General features: G+C 43.3%; 1 protein-coding gene across 2 annotated transcripts in view; it reads right to left on the bottom strand.

Annotated features, from left to right (window-relative positions):
* FTO (FTO, alpha-ketoglutarate dependent dioxygenase) overlaps positions 1-22027 on the bottom strand; it is a 402518-nt gene that overhangs the window by 145094 nt on the left and 235397 nt on the right. The window contains exon 8 of one of the 2 annotated variants that reach the window (XM_012806866.2): positions 16649-16773. In XM_012806866.2, the coding sequence (XP_012662320.1) occupies positions 16649-16773 (125 nt within the window). Of the gene's footprint in view, positions 1-16465; positions 16774-22027 lie in introns of those variants that run through there. The other variant, XM_023514740.1, reaches the window with a different exon arrangement.

Genomic DNA, 22027 nt, shown 5'->3' with positions numbered 1-22027 from the left:
ACGCCCTCAGCAACAAAGCTGCATCGCTGGGAACGGGGATGGCTGAAAACCATTATCCATGGATAATTAACTATGTCAGGACACTGAGGTCCTAACATGAGGTCCTCATAATTCCCCACTAAGGGAAAGACAGTAAAACATTATTATAATATATGACTAATATTTAATAAGAAGACTGCTCTATTTGTGTGTTATTAATGCAAGTCAAGTGACGGCATCATTTACATTATTATTAGTTCTTCTGGGCATTCTATCACTTGAAGGACAAAGGAGCCCTTTGAGCTTAAGAACAGTCAAGAGATCCTTCCACTTGGGATCACAATTTTTAAAACTTATCTGCCATTTGTTCTGCGTATTTTCCTTCCATTGCATAAACATTTTGATGGCAACATTTATCACTGGAAAAGCCATCACTAAAATGGCCAGTTCTAAGGACGTTCAAAGCTGTACAATTAATTGTGAAACATTCCAGTGTGCTCATTTGATCTTTAGAGAACTCCGTCAGGTTTTTTTGCTTTCTCCAAATATCTTGGTCATTTTGAGACTCTCCCCTACAAAACAAAGTATTTAAATTTCTCAGGAACAAGGCTTTTTTGACGCTTGAAGACAAAAGCTCCACTCCATTTATTAAGACGACTTCCTACTGTGTGGGGCTGTTTTTTACCTCATAATTAAAATAGCACCTGAACAGGACCATCTGTGAGCATGGATTAAGTTTTTTTTTTTTTTTACAAATGTGAATATCTTTTCTTTTTTTTTTCCTGACAAATGCCTCCAAAACCTCATACATATTTGTGTGACACACCAAAAAAAAAAAAATGCATGCTTAAATTACCTCCCCCTCCAAAAAGGGAAAATGAAAGTACTTAGGGTAAACATTTTGCTCCTCACCGCAACCTTTTATGCATCAATAAGTAAACACGCATCTCCGTAATTTGCTCCGAGAATTAATGAACTGTCAGTCTCTGCTTTCTCTTCGAGATTCTGTTGGCCCAGGGTGATCTAGAGACACAGCGTGCCACTCAATTTTCCTCTTCCTTCTTCAAATACACACATTTTGGAAAAGACATTATTTATCCAAAAGGCTGCCAAGATGCTGGGTTAGGATGGATTTGGATATACAGACTATTTCACAAGCTAGTCTTATTTAACCAAAATAAAGTCTCTCTGGGAATTTTTTTTTTAACAAAAAACTGCAAATCCATAAATGCGGAGATTATAAACATTGATACAGAAATGCCTTCCAGGGGGCTTTGTGACCTGAGGTTAACACTGCCATAGAAATTCATGTTTCTTTGGAACTGTTGGCTTATTCTAATGAAATAGTTCTTCTGGTACAGTGAGGGCTGTGATGTCAGCCTGGCTCCATTCTAATAACCCTTATGAAATATTTACAGTGAAATTTAACCACGCATGCGTAACAGCTGACTTGAGTGGCAGCCAAGGTGTAGGCTTACCCTTTTCTCTTTATTAAAGGAAAAAGAGTTTTTATATTTTCCTCTTCCCTAGAAGCTCAAACCCACATGTATTTAACAACTTCCCAAACCACACCTCTATGTGGCCATCAGTCTGGAGCAGTGAGGCTGAGAGATTATTCTGACCACACGACGACGTCTTTGTGCCAGCTTCACTTGTGCTGTGAAAGCACAGCTGGGTCCCCCTATGGAGGAGCTGGGCCTTAATGCAGGAGCTTGCAGGGGTGTCGGAGAGAAATGATGATTCCTAGAAAGGAAGTCCTGGTCCTTCCTGTCTGAGAATGAAACCCAATGTGTGGATATACAGCACACCTCCTGGGTGATGGACTCAAATACAGTTTGGACTTTTCCTAACAAATGTAAAGAATGTAACCTAATCATATGCACCCTTATATTAATCCAAAACAAACACAAACAAACAAAAAGAAGCAAACCCTTCCTCAGATTCAGAACTGCCAACATCTTTGCAGACACTTTGTACAATGAGCGCTGCATGCACCTCGCACCCTTTTGGAAATGCTCATGTACTTTGTCTGTAAAAGGAAACATTAAACAATGCCAAGTTCAAGGCAAACATACACACACGTGTGCACCAGCAAATACTTCCTCCAAGCCAGAGCCCATGTCGGAGAGCAGAGCAATGGTGTCAGATCACAGAGGCAGGGCCGAGACTGTGTTCCGGTCTCCTGCCCAGGGTCACTGCCTCTATTCTTGAGTAGTGTAAGAAGATTGAGAAGGCTTTGTACTTCCATTCTGTCTCGGAATGCTATCCACACCATCTAGTTTCTAGACATGTTTAGATTAGCCTGAATAACAGTTTGTAAACTGTTTGTAAAACATTTGAATTAGTCGCTAACATTTAAATAGTTAGGAGACTTCATAAACATATGCACACAATCAGAATTTTCCACTTCTCACGGAGCCCACCTCCTTGCAAGATGGAGTAGCAGCTGCTCTTGAGACAGCAGGAACTCCCCCGTTCACCTCAGTCCCCTCTCTCTGGCTTCACGGATTATTGCCAGGCCCTGAAGATGTTGGATTTGCAACCCCTGGTCTGAGTCCACTAGCATTTACTAGAGAACTTGTGAATCCCTCCTCGGTCCCCATCGTGGAGAGCTCAGATCACATTCTTCAGAAAGCCTGGTGTGTCTTAGGGCATGATTTCTCTGTCCTATCTAACCCCTCCAAACCAGGTCTCAGCTACACAGCCCCAGTGTAATGATCCTAGGCAGCCTGGTGCAAAAGCTAATGGATGTGTGAACACAATAAAAACGCCCAAAAACACAACGGGGAGAAGTGGCCAGCTCAGGGGACGGCTCTCTTACTTTATAAGGCAGAGAGTTCTCGGCCCGCCAGTGAGGCCGACACTGTGTACACCTCGCTCACACTCGCACTCAGATTCATTCACGCAGGCACACTTTCCCACCCTCTCTGACTTTCCTGCTACCGCCTGTTTCCAATGCTGCTAGAAGACGCTGGACTTAATACAGCTCCCAATTCTCAAAGGCCCCCTCAAAGCTTTTAAAGCCGGCATAACATGCAGAGTTTCAAATGAAGAACCAACTGCAGAAAGATCATTTACAGTAACTACACAAACAAGCTAAATGAAAGACTTGTGTTCAGTCATTAAAAATAATAATGCTGAAGCCCCGAGGGCTGAAATGGAAAGCTTAGATTTCGAGTGAGGAAACAGAAAAGGGGAGTGTTTATTCTCCCAATAAGATAACCTGCTAATTTATTTAGCGGGCAATTTTAGAGCACATTCGTTCACAGTGAAATCTCACTTTATCAGATTATACGAAAAAGAACAACCACAAATAAAATGCTCCTTCAAGCTGAGGGCTTTGGCGAGATAGAAATTGTTGTGTGGGAGACCCACAAGGGGCTGCAGGGAGGTGCTGCCACCAAGAGCCCCCCCCCCGCCCCGTTCTCCTGGACTCCCGGACCCAGCCCAGCGTTAGTTATAGAGTTATCTCGCTCACACTTTGCAGATGATGCCTAACATCATGACAACAGCGAGGAGGAAAGGTCTGTGGATCTGCCTACCTACACCAAGTTTCTGTAAAGTAATGAATACAGACAGCTTGGGGACCATCCACCTGCACTGCCTGCCTCTTCCTGCCTGCAAAGTGAAGCCACCGGGGATTGGCAGAAGGCACTTGTCTGACAGGGCCAGGACAGCCTTTCTCCTCGGTGACAGCCTGGGCCTCCCCTCTTAAACTTGACCCACCGTAATTCCTTCACAATGCGGCGGCGAGGCAGCTGACAGTAGCAGCTGCAGCTCCTAAGCGAGATGGATGGAATTTTCATAACTAGTTCCCCAAGTTACATTTTACCTTCAAGATAATTTATGAGCTGCTCTGGAGCCTTGAAGAGACAATATGCTTGCCATAAAATTAACTGTAACAGTCTTGTAGGTTATAATTAACACTGGGAGGGTAGCACCAACTGGAGGAGACACACGGCATAATTAATGGGGAAACTGGAAAGGAAGCAAGCTAACAGTATCATTACCATGAGCATGGCCTTAGCAAAACCGGTGCTTCCCCAGGGTTCACTGCCATGGCCTTCCGGGCCCAGATTCTGGTGGGGAAGAGGCCAGAGCTGGGCAGAGGGACAGCAGTTTTGCTGGCAAGGCCACAGGGCACTGGGACAGACGCAGAGGAGCGTCTGGAGGTCAGACTGAGCCCTGCACAAGCCTTCCTTGTAGATACGACTTCATTTTCTCAGAAAACAGCCTCTTTTTGAGTGAAGAAAAAGACATAGATAAAAAGAGGACAATCAGGACTCCCCGAATGCCCTTCCACGGTTTATAATACATATTTAGCGTACAACGGAATGGGAGCATTTCAACTTCACACAAGCATAACGTGGTAAAGAAAAAAGTGAGATGGTCAAATAACCTAAAGGTTTAGTAAACTGAAAAGTAGCCCCGGAGCTCGCTACCCGAAGGAAAATGTGGAGAGCAAGCTAATCAGAAGAGTTCTGTTGATCACCCCAACTCGGGGAGAAACCCTGAGCTGGTCCCTTCCTGCGTGGACCCCAAGCAGTACGCCCCACACCAGAGTCAGGGTAGATATTCTACACGCACTGGAACGATTCAGATAATTTTAATGAGCAATTTTAAGGTGACTGACCTATTTTTGTTTTCTGATTTGTTTTTTTTGTCCTGGGGACAATATATTGGAAAATTCCAATAAATGATGCAACAGTGTCCCCTACAGGCCGACACAGCTGCTCCTTCACCCCCCCACCCCCCAATGTTACTTTTTCCTCAACTGAAAGCCAGTTAAACGTTTATCTGTAACCTGGAATATACATTACAGAGCAGATTTGTAAAATACACTGGGGACACCCCTGAGATAGAATAAAATTACTGCTCTTCACGTGCGGTAAATTGTTTCCTGGATGGAAACATACTGTACAGCTGGCGATTAACCCATTAAGGAGGAGATAAATGGCTGCCCTTTCACCTCAAGGGCACCTACTCCAATCAGCCTTGACTAACACAGCCCCCAAAATTACTTAGAGGGTTTACACATTCTTGGAGGCTAAACTTTGATGTTCGAGTCTCTGCCCCCCCTCCCCCCCTCCTAAAAGTTGTAACCCATATAAAAGAAATGACACAGCCATAAAGGTGATAACTTTCCTTTAAAAGATTTAGGGTAGGGGGATTTATACGGCATTAGCTGGACACTACTTTCTCACACAGATGCACCCACAACTAAAAAGTGTGAAACAGGTTTAAATGCTGGAGGAAATAAATATTTACAGATGCACACCCGTCTATTTCCACACTGGGGAGGATCCCGGGAAGTCTCTAAGCCCTCTACTGTGAGGCTCAGTCAAAGTACTTAGTCCACCATGTGAGTGGTTGATAAAAACGAAAGCTTTGTTACTGCTCTTGGCCAAGGCGGGCGCCCTGGCTTAAATTCCATCTCCACGACTCACTAGCTGCTGCCGTGGGCAAGTTACTCTGCCTCTCTCTGCCCCTCTTCTCACCCTATAAAGCCTTTAAAACCCTGCCTGGCACTTTGTGAGTTCTCAGTCAATGTTAGCAGCTATTTTGGTTAAAATGAGCACAACCGCTCGTTTCAAGGAGAGTGGACACAGAAGGTGAAGGCCCCGGAGCACTTACCTAGCTGCTCCCTGAGGTCTAACCTGTCAGAGCTGGAAGATGCCTTTGGGGTCATCTGGATCAGGTCACTTCTTTTTCTTAGATAAAGTTGCAAAGGTCCGAAGTGTCTGGTGATAGGCTTTAGACTGGAGTCCAGCCTTCTGTCAACTCCGGGTGACACTGCTTACTTAGCACAGGGCCCGGCACAGGCTGAGCTCTACCTAGCATTCCTCCCTGCGCCAGTTTAGGGGGATGGGGCCCCCACCAGGAGGCTGGGATACTTACTACATGGGGCACTTCCTCAAAGGGGAGACTGATTGGGGTGAGGGTGGCTGGCCTGACTCTGGAATTTTTTGTTTTGATTTGAAGAAGATGATGAGACAGGGAATTTTTACTGAACACCTCGTATGCTGCAGGTCCTTGCTCAAGGTGTTCTACGTGGAATTGCTTCATCAACTCTAGGAAACAGGTCCTATTATCATCATCTCCTAGCTGTGGGCAACCTGCAGTCTTCTGATTTCAAGATTTTTTTTTTCATAAGTACTAAATGAGGCAAGAAAAGCTTATCTTCTTCTGCTTTAAAAGAATTTGTTCTGCAATATTTGGATTCAGTCAAAAGACTGCACTTAAAGATCTAGAAGGCCACATGTGGCCGTAAGGGCATTAAAAATCTGTAACTGTAACTTATCTAGAGTTACAAAAGTGGACCCCGAAATCAAACCCAGCAATCTGACTCAGAATCTGTGTGCCCACCTGCTATGCCATAGCAGTGAAATTTGCTCTGGACGGAACAAATGCTGCCCCCATTCAACATCGGAACTAGGTCCCTCTGGAGAGAAAGTGGCACCAATTTGATACAATGACCCACAATCATGTATAGATTTCTCTCCTACTTCTCACTCAAACTTGGACACCTACCGCCTTGTGGCCAACACCATTTGGCAATGGAGCGGCATCACTCACGTAGAACACTTAAAAAGAACCTGTTTCTTTCTTCCCTGGGACAAGGGTTTTCACAGAAGCCCGACTCAGTGTCTTTCGCCACGTGTGTTATTCTGTATTGTATGAGATACTCCCCTAATCAAGGGGGACACACCTCTGTCACCTCGGGGCCCAGGACAGCGCTCCTACCAGGTGGGTGATCAATAAGTATTACTGAACCAATGCAGGGCCACTCACACAACATCCACCACATCTATGCTCAGGGCACTGTCACGTGGAATCCCCCAACACAGATGAGGGGCACGGCTTATCTTGCTCTCTCTTATAAGAGATCTGTCAAAAGGATATGGGCTGAATTTGAACTTTCCTTAAAGCGAAGACCTTTACAGTGACGTATTCCTTGGAAAAGTAGGTGGGGAACCACGGGGCAGATAAGGGAAGGAGAAATTAACGTTGTGGATCCCCCAGGATGGTGTCCGTCAGAACACTGGTATCCCATGGAGACGTCACAGATTTGATCCCTACAACTAGCAATCCAAGTTTTATAGCAAGTGATCATAGTGAAGATGAGAAAAGAAAATTGTATCTTTCTCTGAACGGAACAATTTTTATTTTGATTCCACTGAGTACTGAATATACAGGACATGGCAACTTTTATAAAAGAAATTTGCAGAGTTCAACTTAAGAAAACAGCTCCTTTGTGCCATTCCACTGGAACACAAGCTCTACAAGAAAACAGTTTCCTTAGTTTGCTTCACTGCTGTATTCCTGGGACCTGGAACCGTGCCTAGAAATAATACTTAGTAGATACTTAATAAATATTGAAGTACTAAAGTTGAATAAATGAATGAATCAGTATTTTCTCAAAAGTTTAAGAAGTACCGCCCATAAGAAACAGCCAGCAACTAATCAGAGAACCTGCCAGAAACGAAACTCGAGCTGAAACCCATGTGTTGATTTTATAAATAAGATGCACAGAAGTCAATTGGCTTTTGTCCCCCATAAAACTGTTCAAATGATGACAGTAACAATGGTAATAACATTAACAGCACTTGCCTCCTTAAGATAAGTTGCTGTATCTTGGGGAGAAAAGGTAACCCTATCTCTAGACTCATTTAATCCTTGCTCTAAATTTATACAATGTTTCAATTCCCACACTTTTATGAGGAGGTTTTATGGAGTTATCAGGTTTTATGGAGTAATTGGTTCAGAGACACAAAGGACATTCTTCTGCTAAGGGCAGCAGAAAGCAGAGACTGTAATTATTAGAGGAGAAGGGACAGATGCATTAAAAAAGAAAGCCATCGCTGGCAACCAGCAGGCCAGCGCCTCCCTACTCCTCCCTAAAATCTCCTTCCCTTATCCCTCATGCCCACCACGACATTGCAAACAGCCCAGCTCCTTGAACTAGAGATGCTACCACTTCCAGTTCCCAACTAAGTAGCTCTACCCGAACAAGCAGCTACTCTCTCCAGTAAGAATGCTGGGGCTGACATGGTCAGCTAACCCTGCCTCAGGCTGTCTCAGCAGCTGACTGCACCAGCCTCAGCAGCCCATAGCCCATCCTGAAGGCCGGGGCTCCATTTTTTGTAACCACAACTCCTGGAGCAAAGAACAAGTTCAGGCCAAGTCACCAAGGCTGATGCAATGATATCACTGAAACCACATCAGAACACCAGCAGGTAACCGGAAAAGGCAGCCACACACAGGCCTGAAGTCACGGTAGCCTCAGCTTTGCCTCTCTGGGACTAAAACCCAGTCCTTTTATCCAGAGGCATGCCCTGGAGAAGGGTTTGCAAGCCTCCCCTTCCCCCAGTTCTCCCCTCCTCACACCCCTCTGTCCCATTTTTAGCAAGGGCAGGGATTCGGGATGAGACTGTGCCTTTCGTCTCCGGCACAGCCTAGTCCCACGGTGGTCTCAGCCCAGTCCCACGGTGGTCTCTTCCTACAGGACCCTCGAGTCAGCCTTTGCACACAGCATTCTTCTTCCCTCATGTCGGAGCAAGAGCCTGGGGTGCTGCTATCTTGGGTTTAAGCACCAAAGAAATGCCCAAAAGAGATGTCTCCTCACCTCCAATTTCAAGGTTTCCACCCAGCAAGGTTAGATAAATAACCAACACTGACTTCCAGTATCAGAGACGTACCCTGACTTCTAATTTCAAGGTTTCCACACCTGGCAAGTTAGGAAAAAAGCAACAGGCCAATATTGCAAATGGTTATTCCTCTTCGAAATTAATAAGGAACACAAAATACTTATAACTTAATACTTATAACTTATAACAAAATACTTAAAACACAGGAATGGGTTGGGAGAAAAGTGATCTCACGGGGTCAGTCGTTAGATAAATCTGAGTGTGAAGCGTTCCTCTAGATCAGTGGTTCTCAACCTTCCTGATGCCCCCTAATGCTGTGACCCTTTAATACAGTTCCTCATGTTGTGGTGACCCCCAACCATAAAATTATTTTCATTGCTACTTCACAACTGTAATTTTGCTACTGTTATGAATCATAATGTAAATATCTGATATGCAGGATGTGTTTTCATTGTTACAAAGGGGCTGCGACCCACACGTTGAGAACCGCTGCTCTACACACTGGCATATGTACTGAACAAGGTGGTGCATCTCCTAGCTCATACAAGGCATCATTCCTGTAGAGACCAACGGCCTTGACCCCCTACAGGTTTGCTGAAAAATCACTGACACGTGGAAAATTGATTAATAGGAGAAAAGGCATACAAATTCATTTAATGTGTATACACAGACACACAGACACACACACACACACGAGCCCTCAGAATGAAGACTCAGAGGCAGAGAGGAAATTGTCCATTTTTATGCTTTGGTTCAACAAAACACAGACAGCATTAGAAACATGACAGGATAAAAGGATCTGAGTGAGGATATTCAGCACAGCCTGTCTGTCTAGATTCTTCTTGGCCCCTCTGAGCACGTTCCTGCTGGGTGTGGGGCAGGAGCCTCATTGGAATGGGGTCTTATGACCTGGAGCCAAACAAGGCGGGTCAGATAACTTCTTTATGGCCAATTTTTAGCTTAATGTTACAAAGATCTGGGGTGCAGATTTCACAGCAGGTATGTCCTGCCTTCATGAAGCTTATGTTCTGCTGGGAGAGACAAAAATGTAAACACAAAATCCAGGGCATCTACGGTCACTGTCAGGTTTTTTGTAAGTTTTTACCCTTTTTGTAAGTTTTTACCAAAATATTCAAAGTTCTCTTTAAGGCGAGCCTCGTTGCTAAGTCACCTTATAGTTTTGTACAGTGCCTCACACAAAAAATAGAGATGTACACGCCAGCCACTGCATTACCAACTGCCTGCGTATTAAGTCACAAATTACTTCAGAGTCGAGGTGTCAGTCACACTCGTCTTGATACTCCTCACAGTGCCTGGTGGTTTCTTGAACATAATAAGCACTCAGTAAACAGTAGCTAATTGCTAAGCTAAGAACTGTGTTGACTTATCAGTTTTGTGTAGAATCCAGGACTGCCAAGACACAAAAAGAGAGATCAGACGCCCACGAAGAGAACCTTAATGTAATAGTCTTAGAACCTGAGCTGGCCCACATAAGTAACTCACACAAAGCATTTTATTTGTTGAACTCAGATCAAAGTTCTAAAGCTGACTGGCTTGGAAAAGTAAATCCTATTCTATTCAAGGTCTAGGTTCTAACAACCAGACTTTGGAGCCTTAACAAAGGTGTCTGGGGTGGATCCATTCTGGGGTAAGTGGTGGTGGCAGGGTCATAGAGAATACGTCAAAGATGACAAATAATCAGACAGTTGTTTTCCCTGTCCGGAGAGAATGCTAACTTGGCCCTTTTTTGAGCTGGCCAAGCCCAATAGGAAGAATTTTCTCCTATCCAGGTCTTCGAGAGACACTCTTAAGCAGAAGTGAGTAGTTCCGAAAACTTCTAAGAAACTGCCATAAACATCTTTTGAAACTATTATCAGCACCATTTTAAGGCTCCTTAGACTCACATGAGGCTGTTTACTATGGGAGTACAGTAAGTCCTATTCAAATCTACCCAGTAAAGAGCTGTAACTACAGTTTCCATTTCATCAGGCTACACTCCTGCCCAGTGCGCGTGCTCGGAGACACTGTAATGAAAGGAATATAATTAAATGGAAGGAGGGATAAGTAGGGAGTCTCCAGAAACAAACCAAGACACATACCAATAAAGGAAAGGCCGACTCGCGGGGACAGGGAAAGGACATTGCCGCACCTTAACGACAGCCCCATTGGAAGCCCAGCTCTTCAACAGCCAACGGCCCCTATCAGGCTTGTGAGCTCTTCACCACCATCAAGAAGCAGGAGTCCTTAAGTTTGCCATGTTTAAAACTATGCTATTTAAAAACGAGTGGATTCCAATAAGCACGTGAAGAGATGGATTTGCAGTTCCCTAATAAGGACGGTGATGTTGAGCTCGTAAAGCTCTTAAAGCTCAGTCAACACCAGGAGTCATTAGGGAAACAGGGATCAAAACCACAGTGTGCCGGAGGTCTACAAGAAGAAGAAATTAAAAATAACGGGTATTGACGAGGTCGTGGAAAACACCGGAAGCTTTCTGCACAGCTGGTGGGAAGGCAAAATGGGGCAGCGGGTGAGAAAAAGCCGGCTGTTCCTCCAGAGTTAGACAGAGTCAGCACGTAACCCAGCAACTCCACTCCTAGGTACAAGCCCACGAGAAGGGAAAACACGTCACTCAAAAACTTCTATATGCGTGTTCCCAGCATCAATACCCATAAGGTAGAAAAGGCCAGAAGTGGAAATAGCCCAAATGTGTGTCCAGTGATTGTGGAATGAATACAACGTACGTACAATGTGGCGGCGTCCAGCAACGCCAGGAACGAAGCACTCACCTGTGACCTGGATGAGCCGTGACCTCAGGAAGCTAAAGGAAAGAACCAGGCAGAAAGCCCCCAGGTGTCTGATGCCGTTCATAAGAAGGGTTCAGAGCAGGAGAATCCACAGAGGCAGAGAGCACCTCAGTGGGTGTGGGCTGGGCCAACTGAGACCGGCCATTAACAGACACAGGGTTTCATTTGGGGGTAACTGAAATGCTCCGGACTTGGATAGTGGCAATGGTTATACAATCTAGTATGTGTAAAGTAAAAAAATTACTTAATTGTATGCTTTAAAATGATGAATTTTATGTTATTTGAAATTTCATGTTATCTGAATTATATCTCAAGTTTCAAAAATCCTAATGGCTTTGCCGTTGTCTTATTTTTTGCATTTACCCTTTACTTAGCAAAAATTTGGAAGCAAGGCTTTCAAGTCAAAAAGCACATTCACTCTGAAGAGTTCCTCAACTCCCTGCAGTACCCTTTACCTCACTGACGCCTCACTCTGAATCCCCACAGAGGCGCGCAGTCGAGGAAAACCTCCAAGTAAAGATTGGCTAACTTTGAGTAACGTTTAGAAACCTTTTGTTTCCATTTTTCATATAATAATTGTCTGGGTGAGGCTTGGATTATGTAGAAAATGTGGTTAGATAGAAGAGGGTTTCAATACTACGCCAATTCTGGTCTCACAAGACATCTGTAATCAAGTACTTTGCAGAGTGGATAGAAGAGCCTGCCCTCTACTGTGACGAGGATGGCTCCATGAACTTGCCTTTCACTGCCTTCCTTCCACAGGCTCTTTCTAGGAATTTTGTACCATATATCAGCCCCAGATGAACCCTTAGATTAGCTGCTAAGCATTGCTGTACAATACAAACAGGATCTGACGTGATATTCTGTACGCAGCAGGTATATGGAATACACAGATGCTTACTGAGTAAAACCACTCTTGTTTCAGAAAACAGAATCGTGGTATGTGCCAGTCCAGAAAATCACAGACCTTCGTGGTCTCTGTTGTCACGGGTCTGAAGTCCAGATACTCCATGAGAAACTGGGGACATGCAGGGGACATGCGACTTACAGTAGCCTGCCCGTCACTGGCACTAATTAGCATAGCTCTGCTGCTTCTTTGAAAAAGGAATAAAGAAAGAAACAAACATAAACTATCCAATTAACATCATGTGTTTTTCTTCTTATTTTTACAGAAGAGCTGCCAGGTCATAGTAAGAACGGAACATGGTCCAACCTTGTTCACGCATATGTTAAGGATCAAAAAATCCTGAACGATCAGTGGTCAATGCCAGAACGGACACCAGTTTTTTTGTAAAGCATTTTCTCTAATCCTTGATTTACCTACATTCTTGAAGCTGAGCAAGCAGGCAGAAAAAAATGTTCGCGTCTCATTCTGATATGTTCAAGGCAAAGGAAGCCCGTTCCATTTGTGAAGCTGCCTGTGATTAATTATTCCATAGTAAACAACACCCCCCCCAAATTTTCAGCAATCTGAGAAAGGCACCGAGGATTTGTATAAAATAAACAAGGCACTGATTTTCATCACGTTTTATTTTGAAAAACCACTCGGGCACAGACACTGAACTGTCCCTTTCCTTGGGTGCACTTTTCAAATGATAATCTCTTCCACTGTCACCATTAAATCTTAATCCATTCCAGCTCCCTGCATGGGTCATTGAGTCTATATGTACTGCTGTTATTTTAAAATGTTTCCCCTTGGTAGGGAAAGAGGGGGGGAAAGATGTTGAGAGCCAGATGGGCCTCTTCACAGTTCATTTATCAAACCTAATACGCGGGGCTCCACCCTCCTCTCACTCACTATTGCGGTTAAACTTCCATATAATTTGGTAATCATTTTCATTATCAGAGAGTGACCCCAAAGCAGCCTATCCTGGGACACCCAATCCTGGCAGCTGCTCTTTTTCTGCCTTTTCCTACAGTAGACCCTAAGAACCTCAGGGTTTATTAGCTGCAGACTGACCTTTGGGCTGCGGAGGTCAAGAAGGGGTCAGATCAGAGGGCTCGGCCAGTTCTTTAAAAGCTATAACAAGCTGTCCATCAGGCAGAGCGGACTGTATAAACAAAGCCAAATCTTCAGAAATTCTGTCCCACTTCTGTTAACACTTACCCTGCATTCACACAGCTCCTCCTCATGTACTGTGGATCATTCAACTCCGGGGAAGTGAACAGACAGCCCTAATAAGCCTATTTGGAGAGGGTTGTTTATGGGATTACTGAGCTTGGGGAAGAAAACCCACAGCACTCAAATGTGCCTCCAGAATCGCAGGGTTGTGTGACACTGTGACAAACTCGGTTACCCCAAGTCATGCAGCGCTGACACTTTGTTCAAAAAGCTGAATTACAAGGAACATATGCTTCCAGTTTAAGAGACTTCGGTGAGCCCCAAACAATGGCTTGGCTCTCGACCTGAGAGAGATACGAGTATTTTATAACCAAATTACAAGTTCCACTTAAAATATTCTCCCTAATATGATCCCAAACGAACCTGCTGGGGGTGGGGCAGAAAGCCTTTATTACGACAGACTTATACGAAAGTTACTGCCAGCTGTGGTCTCGGTTGACCTAAACTTCTCGAAGTTGTACAATTCATAATGCATTCTCCAACGTGCAATATAAGGTAATTAGAGTCATCTGTATTTAACTTTCAGAGGAAAAAATTTCTATTATCTAATCTAACTGATCCCCTGATAGCTTTGATAAAAGTAAAATACTGTAACCTACCGCTTGGCCTTTGGTGAGTGCTAATTATTTTCTGTCAAAGCACATTTCTCCTCGTGTAATTCCTAAGTACACAATAGGCCAATCTCTCACACACGGGCAGGCCGGTGCGCACCACGGTGGATGTTTTATAACTTTCACCACCACATGCTGGATGGCTACTCGAGGCAATGCCTGACTCCAGAAGGCCAGATGACGCTTTGATGAGGAAAAGAAAGGTGCATGGTAACCGTCTGTTTATACGGATCATGTGGAAGGGCCTTTTAGATAGGTCACCAGGACGGGAGACATCAAATGGGAGTGGAGAAGGGGTGGGGAGGAGGATTATGGTTATTTAATACTCTGAGGACACTTTTCCTTCTGAGCTCGCAAGACACCAGCCTCTTGAAATTCTCTTTCAGGTGTTTAGTTGTAAGGGGGTCTGTGCAGTGTCAGCTGCTAAGCTCTCTCTTTCCTCCGCCCCTAACACAAAGGACTTGCGAATTCTTGCTTCAGATGCTAGACTACATCAACTTCAACACTGGCTCCAGCTGCTGATTAAACTGTTAGCAGGAAGGGCCAGAAAGGCTGAAACCAGACTCCTTTTAAACAGGCCATTCTGGCCACGTTGTCTGATGATTTGGTATATTAGGAAATTATTGTTAACAAACCAAACGCTCTCAACAAAAGACATCCACTCTCAACCTTTGTGCTTTCTCTGTCTTTGGAGGGAAGGGGCTGGAGGAGAGACTGCAGGGGAATTCCTTTTTCCTCCTTTTCCTATTTAATAAAAATAATCATAGGGAAGAAATAAAATATCAAACAGAAAAGAAGAATCCTCTTAGGTGTCCCCACAATGATAATCTATTATTTAATAAAATATGCAAACTTTAATGTTGTACACACACTTAAAGTTATAAGACAAAGATAATTTTTTAAAAGTATTGAAAATTAAGTTGGAAATCCTTTAGTCCTTAGAATAGTTAAAACTGTCTGCCATTTACTCTGAGCACACTATCAAAGGGGTAGTGGCTATCACTGAGAATTTTAAAACTATTATTTAAATGCAAGTTTGAATTTGGAGATAATACACATATTTGAAAAAGCAGCTTTCTGACATCTAACGAGAATCAATACTTCATTCTGTCTCCTTTCTTGGAAAATGCTCACCTTCAGTCTTATTCAGACAAATCTATTTTTATGATAATTATTCCTAGTAAAGCTATCAATTATTGTAAATTCTGCCAGATGAAGTCATTTGGAGAATATTATGGCTATCAATAAATGTTCTCAACTTCTAAGCACATGGAATGTTTAAGCCTTAAATAAGATTCTGAAGCAAAATATAACATAGTCTTCCCAATTCTTCTCCCTCTTCTTCAGACACAGATAATACTTCAAAAAGTTTTACAAACTACAGCTCTAAAGGATAACGTATTCCATGTATCACTTGTTTTTCAGAAGAGAAGAGGATAACATGATGTTTATTCTATAAGCACCAATTCTATAAAAGCTAACGATTCATAGAAACTTTCCACCCAACAGCTTTTTAACCATAGGTAACTCCACGTGGAAAGGAAGTACGCGGAAGCAAAAGTAATTCCTACTTAGTTGATGAATAAACTACAGGCATGTGCCACAAAACAAGGTTTCAGTCAATGGTGGATCACATACACGGCAGCAGTCCTATCCCGTGAGATCATAATACCGTATTCTCACTGTACTTACGGTAATCTATGTTTGGATACATTCTGATACACAAACACTTGACATTGTGTTACAACTGAATGCTTTAGCATTCAGTACAGTGATACAGTAACACGCTGCACACACAGCAGGGACAACAGGCTGTACCAGACAGGCTGGGTGTGTGGCGGGCTGCACCATTAGCGGGCTGCACCATTAGGTATATGACCATTTGGGTGTGTGGTGGGCTCCCCCTTCTGAGTGTGCAGTGGGCCACCCCATGTAGGTGTGCAGCGATCCACACCATCTAGGTATGGTAGGCTACACCAGCTATGTTGGTGTAAGTACATTCTAGGACTTTCAGGCCACAACAAAATGGCCTCATGACGCATTTCTCAGAATATACCCCATTGTTGAGTGACATACGGCTGTCCTACTGAGTGCTCTGCCCAGCACTGGACGACATGGAGCACGGTGTAGATTTCCCAGACACCTGCCCTAACTAAATAGCAATACCAGTCCTTTTGACTGTTGATTAAAAAGGGTTATTCAGCATCAGACGCTTATAGTACATTAGGCTCGAGATGCAGACACTTATGCTAAATGTTACACTCTGGAATAAATCATAGAAACATACAGATGATGCCCTGGGTCGTCACAATTAATGTAGGTACTAACTAGGCAGGAGAGCTCACTTTAGCCGAAAGCACCTCAAAGTGGCTTCTTTTCACGGCCCCTCGAACAGGAGGGATGAGACTAGCCCTGGGGAAGGGTGTAGCCAGATGGAGCTCTTGTTTGTCAGGGTCAACGGACCCCACCGCCCGCAGGACTGACCTGGCGTGCCATTCCCTCCTCAGGTTCTGGCGTGTGGTGAGCAAGGGAAGGACGGCGGTCAAGATTTCATTCCTTTGTTCCACGGGGAGCCCCTCTCGTTTAACTTCATGAAGCACAGCATTTGTCTACAAGAAATGATCCCAAAAAAGAGAAAGAAAAAGTGAAAAATTAATAATAAAAAAAAGCCCATAAGCAAATAAGGACAGCAAATCAATGGCTTTTTATTACAGTTCCCCTGCTAACAAATCAATACAGTAAATGATGGTCAAAAACGGCCCGCATATATTTTGTGTTTAATCAATGTACATGGCACGCAGGGTAAACTCTAAAGCTCCAGTGCCTTAAGTAACACATCAGGGTACTGTGCATTCTTACTCTAATTTTCTCAGCACACCAACAATTTTTTTTCCTGAGCGCTGCCTACCAGGAGCTATTATTAGACATGATTGTCATGTACACCTCACTGTGCGTTGTTTTGCCTTTTTATAAAAAAGTAGTCTCTGGCTTTGGCTGTTTCCTGCCACCCAGCTGAGGCTTTCCGCACTGCCTCTCTTCTTTGAATCATTACTTTCAATTTCTTCTCGTGCTGGCGGTTTTTTAACGGGGGGGAGGTCAAGAAGATTTACTCATTTTCCTTGCTTGCTGCAAATCAAGATCTTACAATGAAGAAAACAACAAGTACAAAGATCAGAAAGAGTATTTCTACAAATGAATATCTCAGTGAAAATCTTTAGGGTTTATGAATGTTGTTTTTCATTTAAAGTTAGTATAGTGTCTTTGGAGATTTTATAACCAAGGCGATTGCTAAAAGGGATGAAATTGTCACTGTCTGTGTTTTAGCCACTCCCTATATTCCTTAACTAACGGGTGCCAATACATTTGTTTACTTAAAGCGTATACTCCTGATACGACTGTCCTTTAACTTGAAATACTACTTCCTTAATCCTCTGGAGCATCTCACAGTGCTTATTCAGTATCTTCCTGACAACCTTGAACAGAGGTGCAGTGAACATTTGTGGTTTTTGTTGCCTCCATCCGTCCCCCATCCGCCTTTGTCTGGCAGCCACCCTCAGATGCCTTCTTGGGGAAGTCTTTTTTATCGTATATAGTCTTAGAGGAACTGTCAGCCAAGGTGCCTTGCCTCCCCTATCAAGGATGTGGGCCAGACCAACTTGATCCGCTTTTCTAGGACTTGAGACTCTTAAAAGAAAAAAATCTTGGGGAAAAGATTCATAGGCAATTTATCAATTTCCTCAGGTCTTCCCCCATCCCTAGTTTCCTGAACTTTCTGAGGTCAGCTCATTCTCTTTTCTATTCATAGTTTCAGTTATCTAATATCTCTTCAATAAAGACTCACTTTGCTTAAATTCATTAGAATCTGGGTGGCGCCTGTGGCTCAAAGGAGTAGGGCACAGGCTCCATATACTGGAGGTGGTGGGTTCAAACCCAGCCTTAGCCAAAACAAAGGAAAAAACCTGCAAAAAAAAAATTCATTAGAATCTGTTTTCTGGGCTCGGCGCCTGTGGCTCAAGCGGCTAAGGCACCAGCCACATACACCTAAGGTGGCGGGTTCGAATCCCCAGCCCGGGCCCGCCAAACAACGATGGCTACAACCAAAAAATGGCCGGGCGTTGTGGCGGGCGCCTGTAGTCCCAGCTACTTGGGAGGCTGAGGCAGGAGACTCGCTTGAGCCCAGGAGTTGGAGGTTGCTGTGAGTGTGATGCCACGGCACTCCACCCAGGGGGACAGCTTGAGACTCCGTCTCAAAAAAAAAAAAAAAAAAAGAATCTGTTTTCTGCTGCTTATCAAAAACCCTAACTGGGCTGGGTGCGATAAATCATGCCTGTAATTCCAGCACTCTGGGAGGGTTCGGCAGGTGGATTGCTTGAGGTCAGGAGTTCAAGACCAGCCTGAACAAGAGCGAGACCCCATCTCTACTAAAATAGAAAAACTAGCTGCAGGTTGTGGTAGACACCTACAATCCTAGCTACTTGGGAGGCTGAGGCAAGAGGATCACCCTAGGCTGACAGTATGAAGTTGCTGTGAACTGTGACGCCACAGCAGTCTACTTACAGCAATGGAATGAGACTCTGTTTCAAACAACAATTAAAAAAACCCTTAACTGATATAAGCATATAAGGTGGAAAACAGTATGTCCATTATGAAGGAATCAAAGTAAGCTGATGAGCACTAGCCAGGCACTAGCTAGGTCCGGTGCCACATCCATTCTGCTAGGAGACGGATTCAATTGGACACTCAATCAGCTTCCCCTGGTACCAACATTCTCAGACCTCCGGCACAGGAAGGAACATTCAGCTTCCCTAGCAGATTCTAATGCATGGAATTCAGGGCCCAGAGGTTATAAATTCAAATACTCACTAGGGCCAGGCAAATAGCATGAAGGAGTTAAGCAGAGGTTACCCAGAAAGAGTGCACGCTGGATCAGAAGAGGCAGCCTGACTCGGCTCCAGCCGGCTGGGCCATTCAGAAAAGCTGGCTCAACAGTGCAATTCATGACTTTTCAAATGGACAAAAAGATCTGCTCTTGTGAAAACTCCTGAGTTTGTACAAGTTAGAAACTCATTTTTAAAATTTTAAAAATAGCATATGGGCCAAGTAAGAAACACCAATGGGCTGAACAGAACTCGCTGTTCTGCCAGTTCATGGCCTCTAAATGAAATGACGTCGAATTTCCGAGAGGTCTGAGCCTCACTGGGTGTCCTAACAACGGTGCTGCTCCTTGCCGGGGATGCCCTGTCTCATGTACCTGAAGTTGGAAGAGCATGAAAAAGTCGCACAGTTGATGGCCATGTTTGTGGATACACATTATTTTACCAAAATGCAAAAATAAACCACACAGAAGAGAAAGTGTATATCTAGATAGTGCTAAAAATATGATGAAAATAAAATTATTGCCCCCTTTGAATCTATTAAAACAGATGTTTTTAGGAAGTCATTTAACTCTTCCTTGCCTTCCACATCATTTACATTTTATTCAAGGCTCCTTGTTTTTGTTGGGCCCCGAACAGCCTCTCTGAGGGGAAAGAAGAAAGATTCAAGACAGTAAATTTCCCAAGGGAAGGGGGGGATGTTGCCTGATTAGCTCAATACTGTATCCCCATTGCCCACCTAATAGCTTTGAATAAATATTTGCCAAATGAGCAAATAAAGAAGAAACGTGAAAGTACTACAAAAACAAAGGGCAATGGTTTTTGTTTTTCTTTTAAGAAATATTATTACATAAATAATAAACTTATAAAAGAGATAAACTAAGAGATAGTTATGCTCTTTACTAAGCAGCTTTTCACACAGAAACGTCATAATAATAATAACAGTAATTCACTTTAAAGTCTCTTAAATAACCAGATACCCTGGATCAGAGTCTCCCAAACTTCATTCTAGCACGTCCTTATAATTTTGCCATATTTGTGTATAAGCGACATCACATAGTGTTTAATATATTCCTTCCAATGGACCTGTTTTTTAAAATATAAAATAAATTCACTTCAAAAGAAAAATGTAAAAACCAAGGGTTGTCATAAATGAGAAGCTAATCATGAAAGTAAATACATCAGAAACAAAACTGTATTTTTATTTCCTTCTAGGTAGATATTATTGTAGCTGAAGGCTCTGACACTCAAGCACACTTCCTCTTTGTAAAAGGATATTACCACGTGTTGGAGAACGCGAAAGGCACGTGAGATTTAAATGAAGACTTCCTTGACAATCATTTGAAATGGAGCTGAAGAGGGAAGCATTTCTCACACCATGGTCCTCATATGTGCAGAGTCCCCAAGCACCACCCAACACCACCCTGGGTAACACCCATGGTCCGCATCCTCCACTATGAATGCTCTGCCCTGCTGCAAAGGTTTTTGCAGAGAAACCCTCTTTTCTCCCCAAATGGATTCTTACACAGAACTCTAATATACACAGTGGACCAAACTGGACCGGTTCTCTTTGAAGCTGTGGTGGAGGACCTCAAAGTCCTCCCTTTGTCACGGGCATCTCCTCAAAGCTGAATCTAAGAGTATCTTAAATAACATTCTAGTTCTTAAAAGTTTACATGTTGCTGGTAAGTATGCAAAATGCTACGATTCTGATGAATAGTTTGGAAGTTTCTTAAACACAAACTTAGCATATGACACAGTAATCCCATTTCTACAGACTTATCTAACAAAATGAAAACTTCATGTGCAAACAAATAAATGCACACAAATGTTCATTATTAGCTTTGTGCCTACACCCCCCCAAACTGGAAACAACCTTAACGTTCTTCAGGGTATAAATGGAGAAAGACAGTGTAGCAGATGGGGACAAGCCACCGGTACGTGCAACCACTTGGATGTATCTCAAAGGCATGATGTGGAGAGAAGGCATTTCTATGACATTTGGGAATAGGCCAAATACTACAGGGACAGAGAGTGCATCAGAAGCTGTTAAGGATTAGGTTGGGCAAGGGATACATGAGGGAATTGGGGGGATGATAGAACCATTCTGTATCCTGATTGTGGGGGTAGTTACAGGGGTTTATACGTATATTAAAACTCACAGAACAGTATGTCCCCTAAAGGTCAATTTTATTGTATGTAAATTTTATAAAACATATTGATAATTTAAAAGTTTCACTTTCATTACATTTTTAAAACAAGAAAGAATGCAGAAAACAAGTTCTGAGTAAACCCATCCAATGAATAAGCAGTAAAAATATAGAAAATATATCTGAATGCCAAAAATGAACTGTTACAATTTTTTTTAATATTGCAAAAGGAAGGGTGAACTCTGAGCATTCAGTCTCTAAAATCTAGTATTGCAAAAAAAGTTAAGGTTAAAAGAAATCATTGCACAAAAGGAAATTCCAGAGCGTGGAAAGAGCATTCTTTTTTACAAGATAATTAACAGAGCTGTTTTCCTCCTTGTAATAGTTTCAGCTCCTCAAGGGTTGACTTTTACCCAGGAAATGTTACTAGGCCATTTTTCCATTAGTTGTAATACAGAACTGTTTGCAAACAAGCACCAATTTTTAAATAGTTTCCTACTACCAAAAACACATTCTTTCTCCCTTACCCTCAAAATACAGGGGGAAAACCCTCTGGGTTTCAGAAATGTGCTCTGGAGGCTAAATCTCATTTCATGAGTGATCCTTTTTCAGTAGTAAGCTATGGAGAAGGAGGCGAGATCAGAAAGGACTAAGCATGTTCTTTAGGGTGTTGGCTGTTCAAATCCCAGCTGTCACCTCCTCGCTGTGGGACCCTCCCATAACGTGAATGGAGATGGTAACAGAACCTCCGCACCAGTTGTGTGAGGATGAGCTGGTTGCCTGGGCCTCCGCGTGCTCTTAGGGTTACCACTGAGGATGAGCTGGTTGCCTGGGCCTCC

Source organism: Otolemur garnettii, unplaced genomic scaffold, assembly GCF_000181295.1.
Source record: "Otolemur garnettii isolate 467f Iridium unplaced genomic scaffold, OtoGar3 scaffold00058, whole genome shotgun sequence".
Taxonomy (NCBI): domain Eukaryota; kingdom Metazoa; phylum Chordata; class Mammalia; order Primates; family Galagidae; genus Otolemur; species Otolemur garnettii.
Note: the sequence above shows the minus strand (reverse complement) of the source record. Positions and strands in the feature narration are given on the sequence as shown.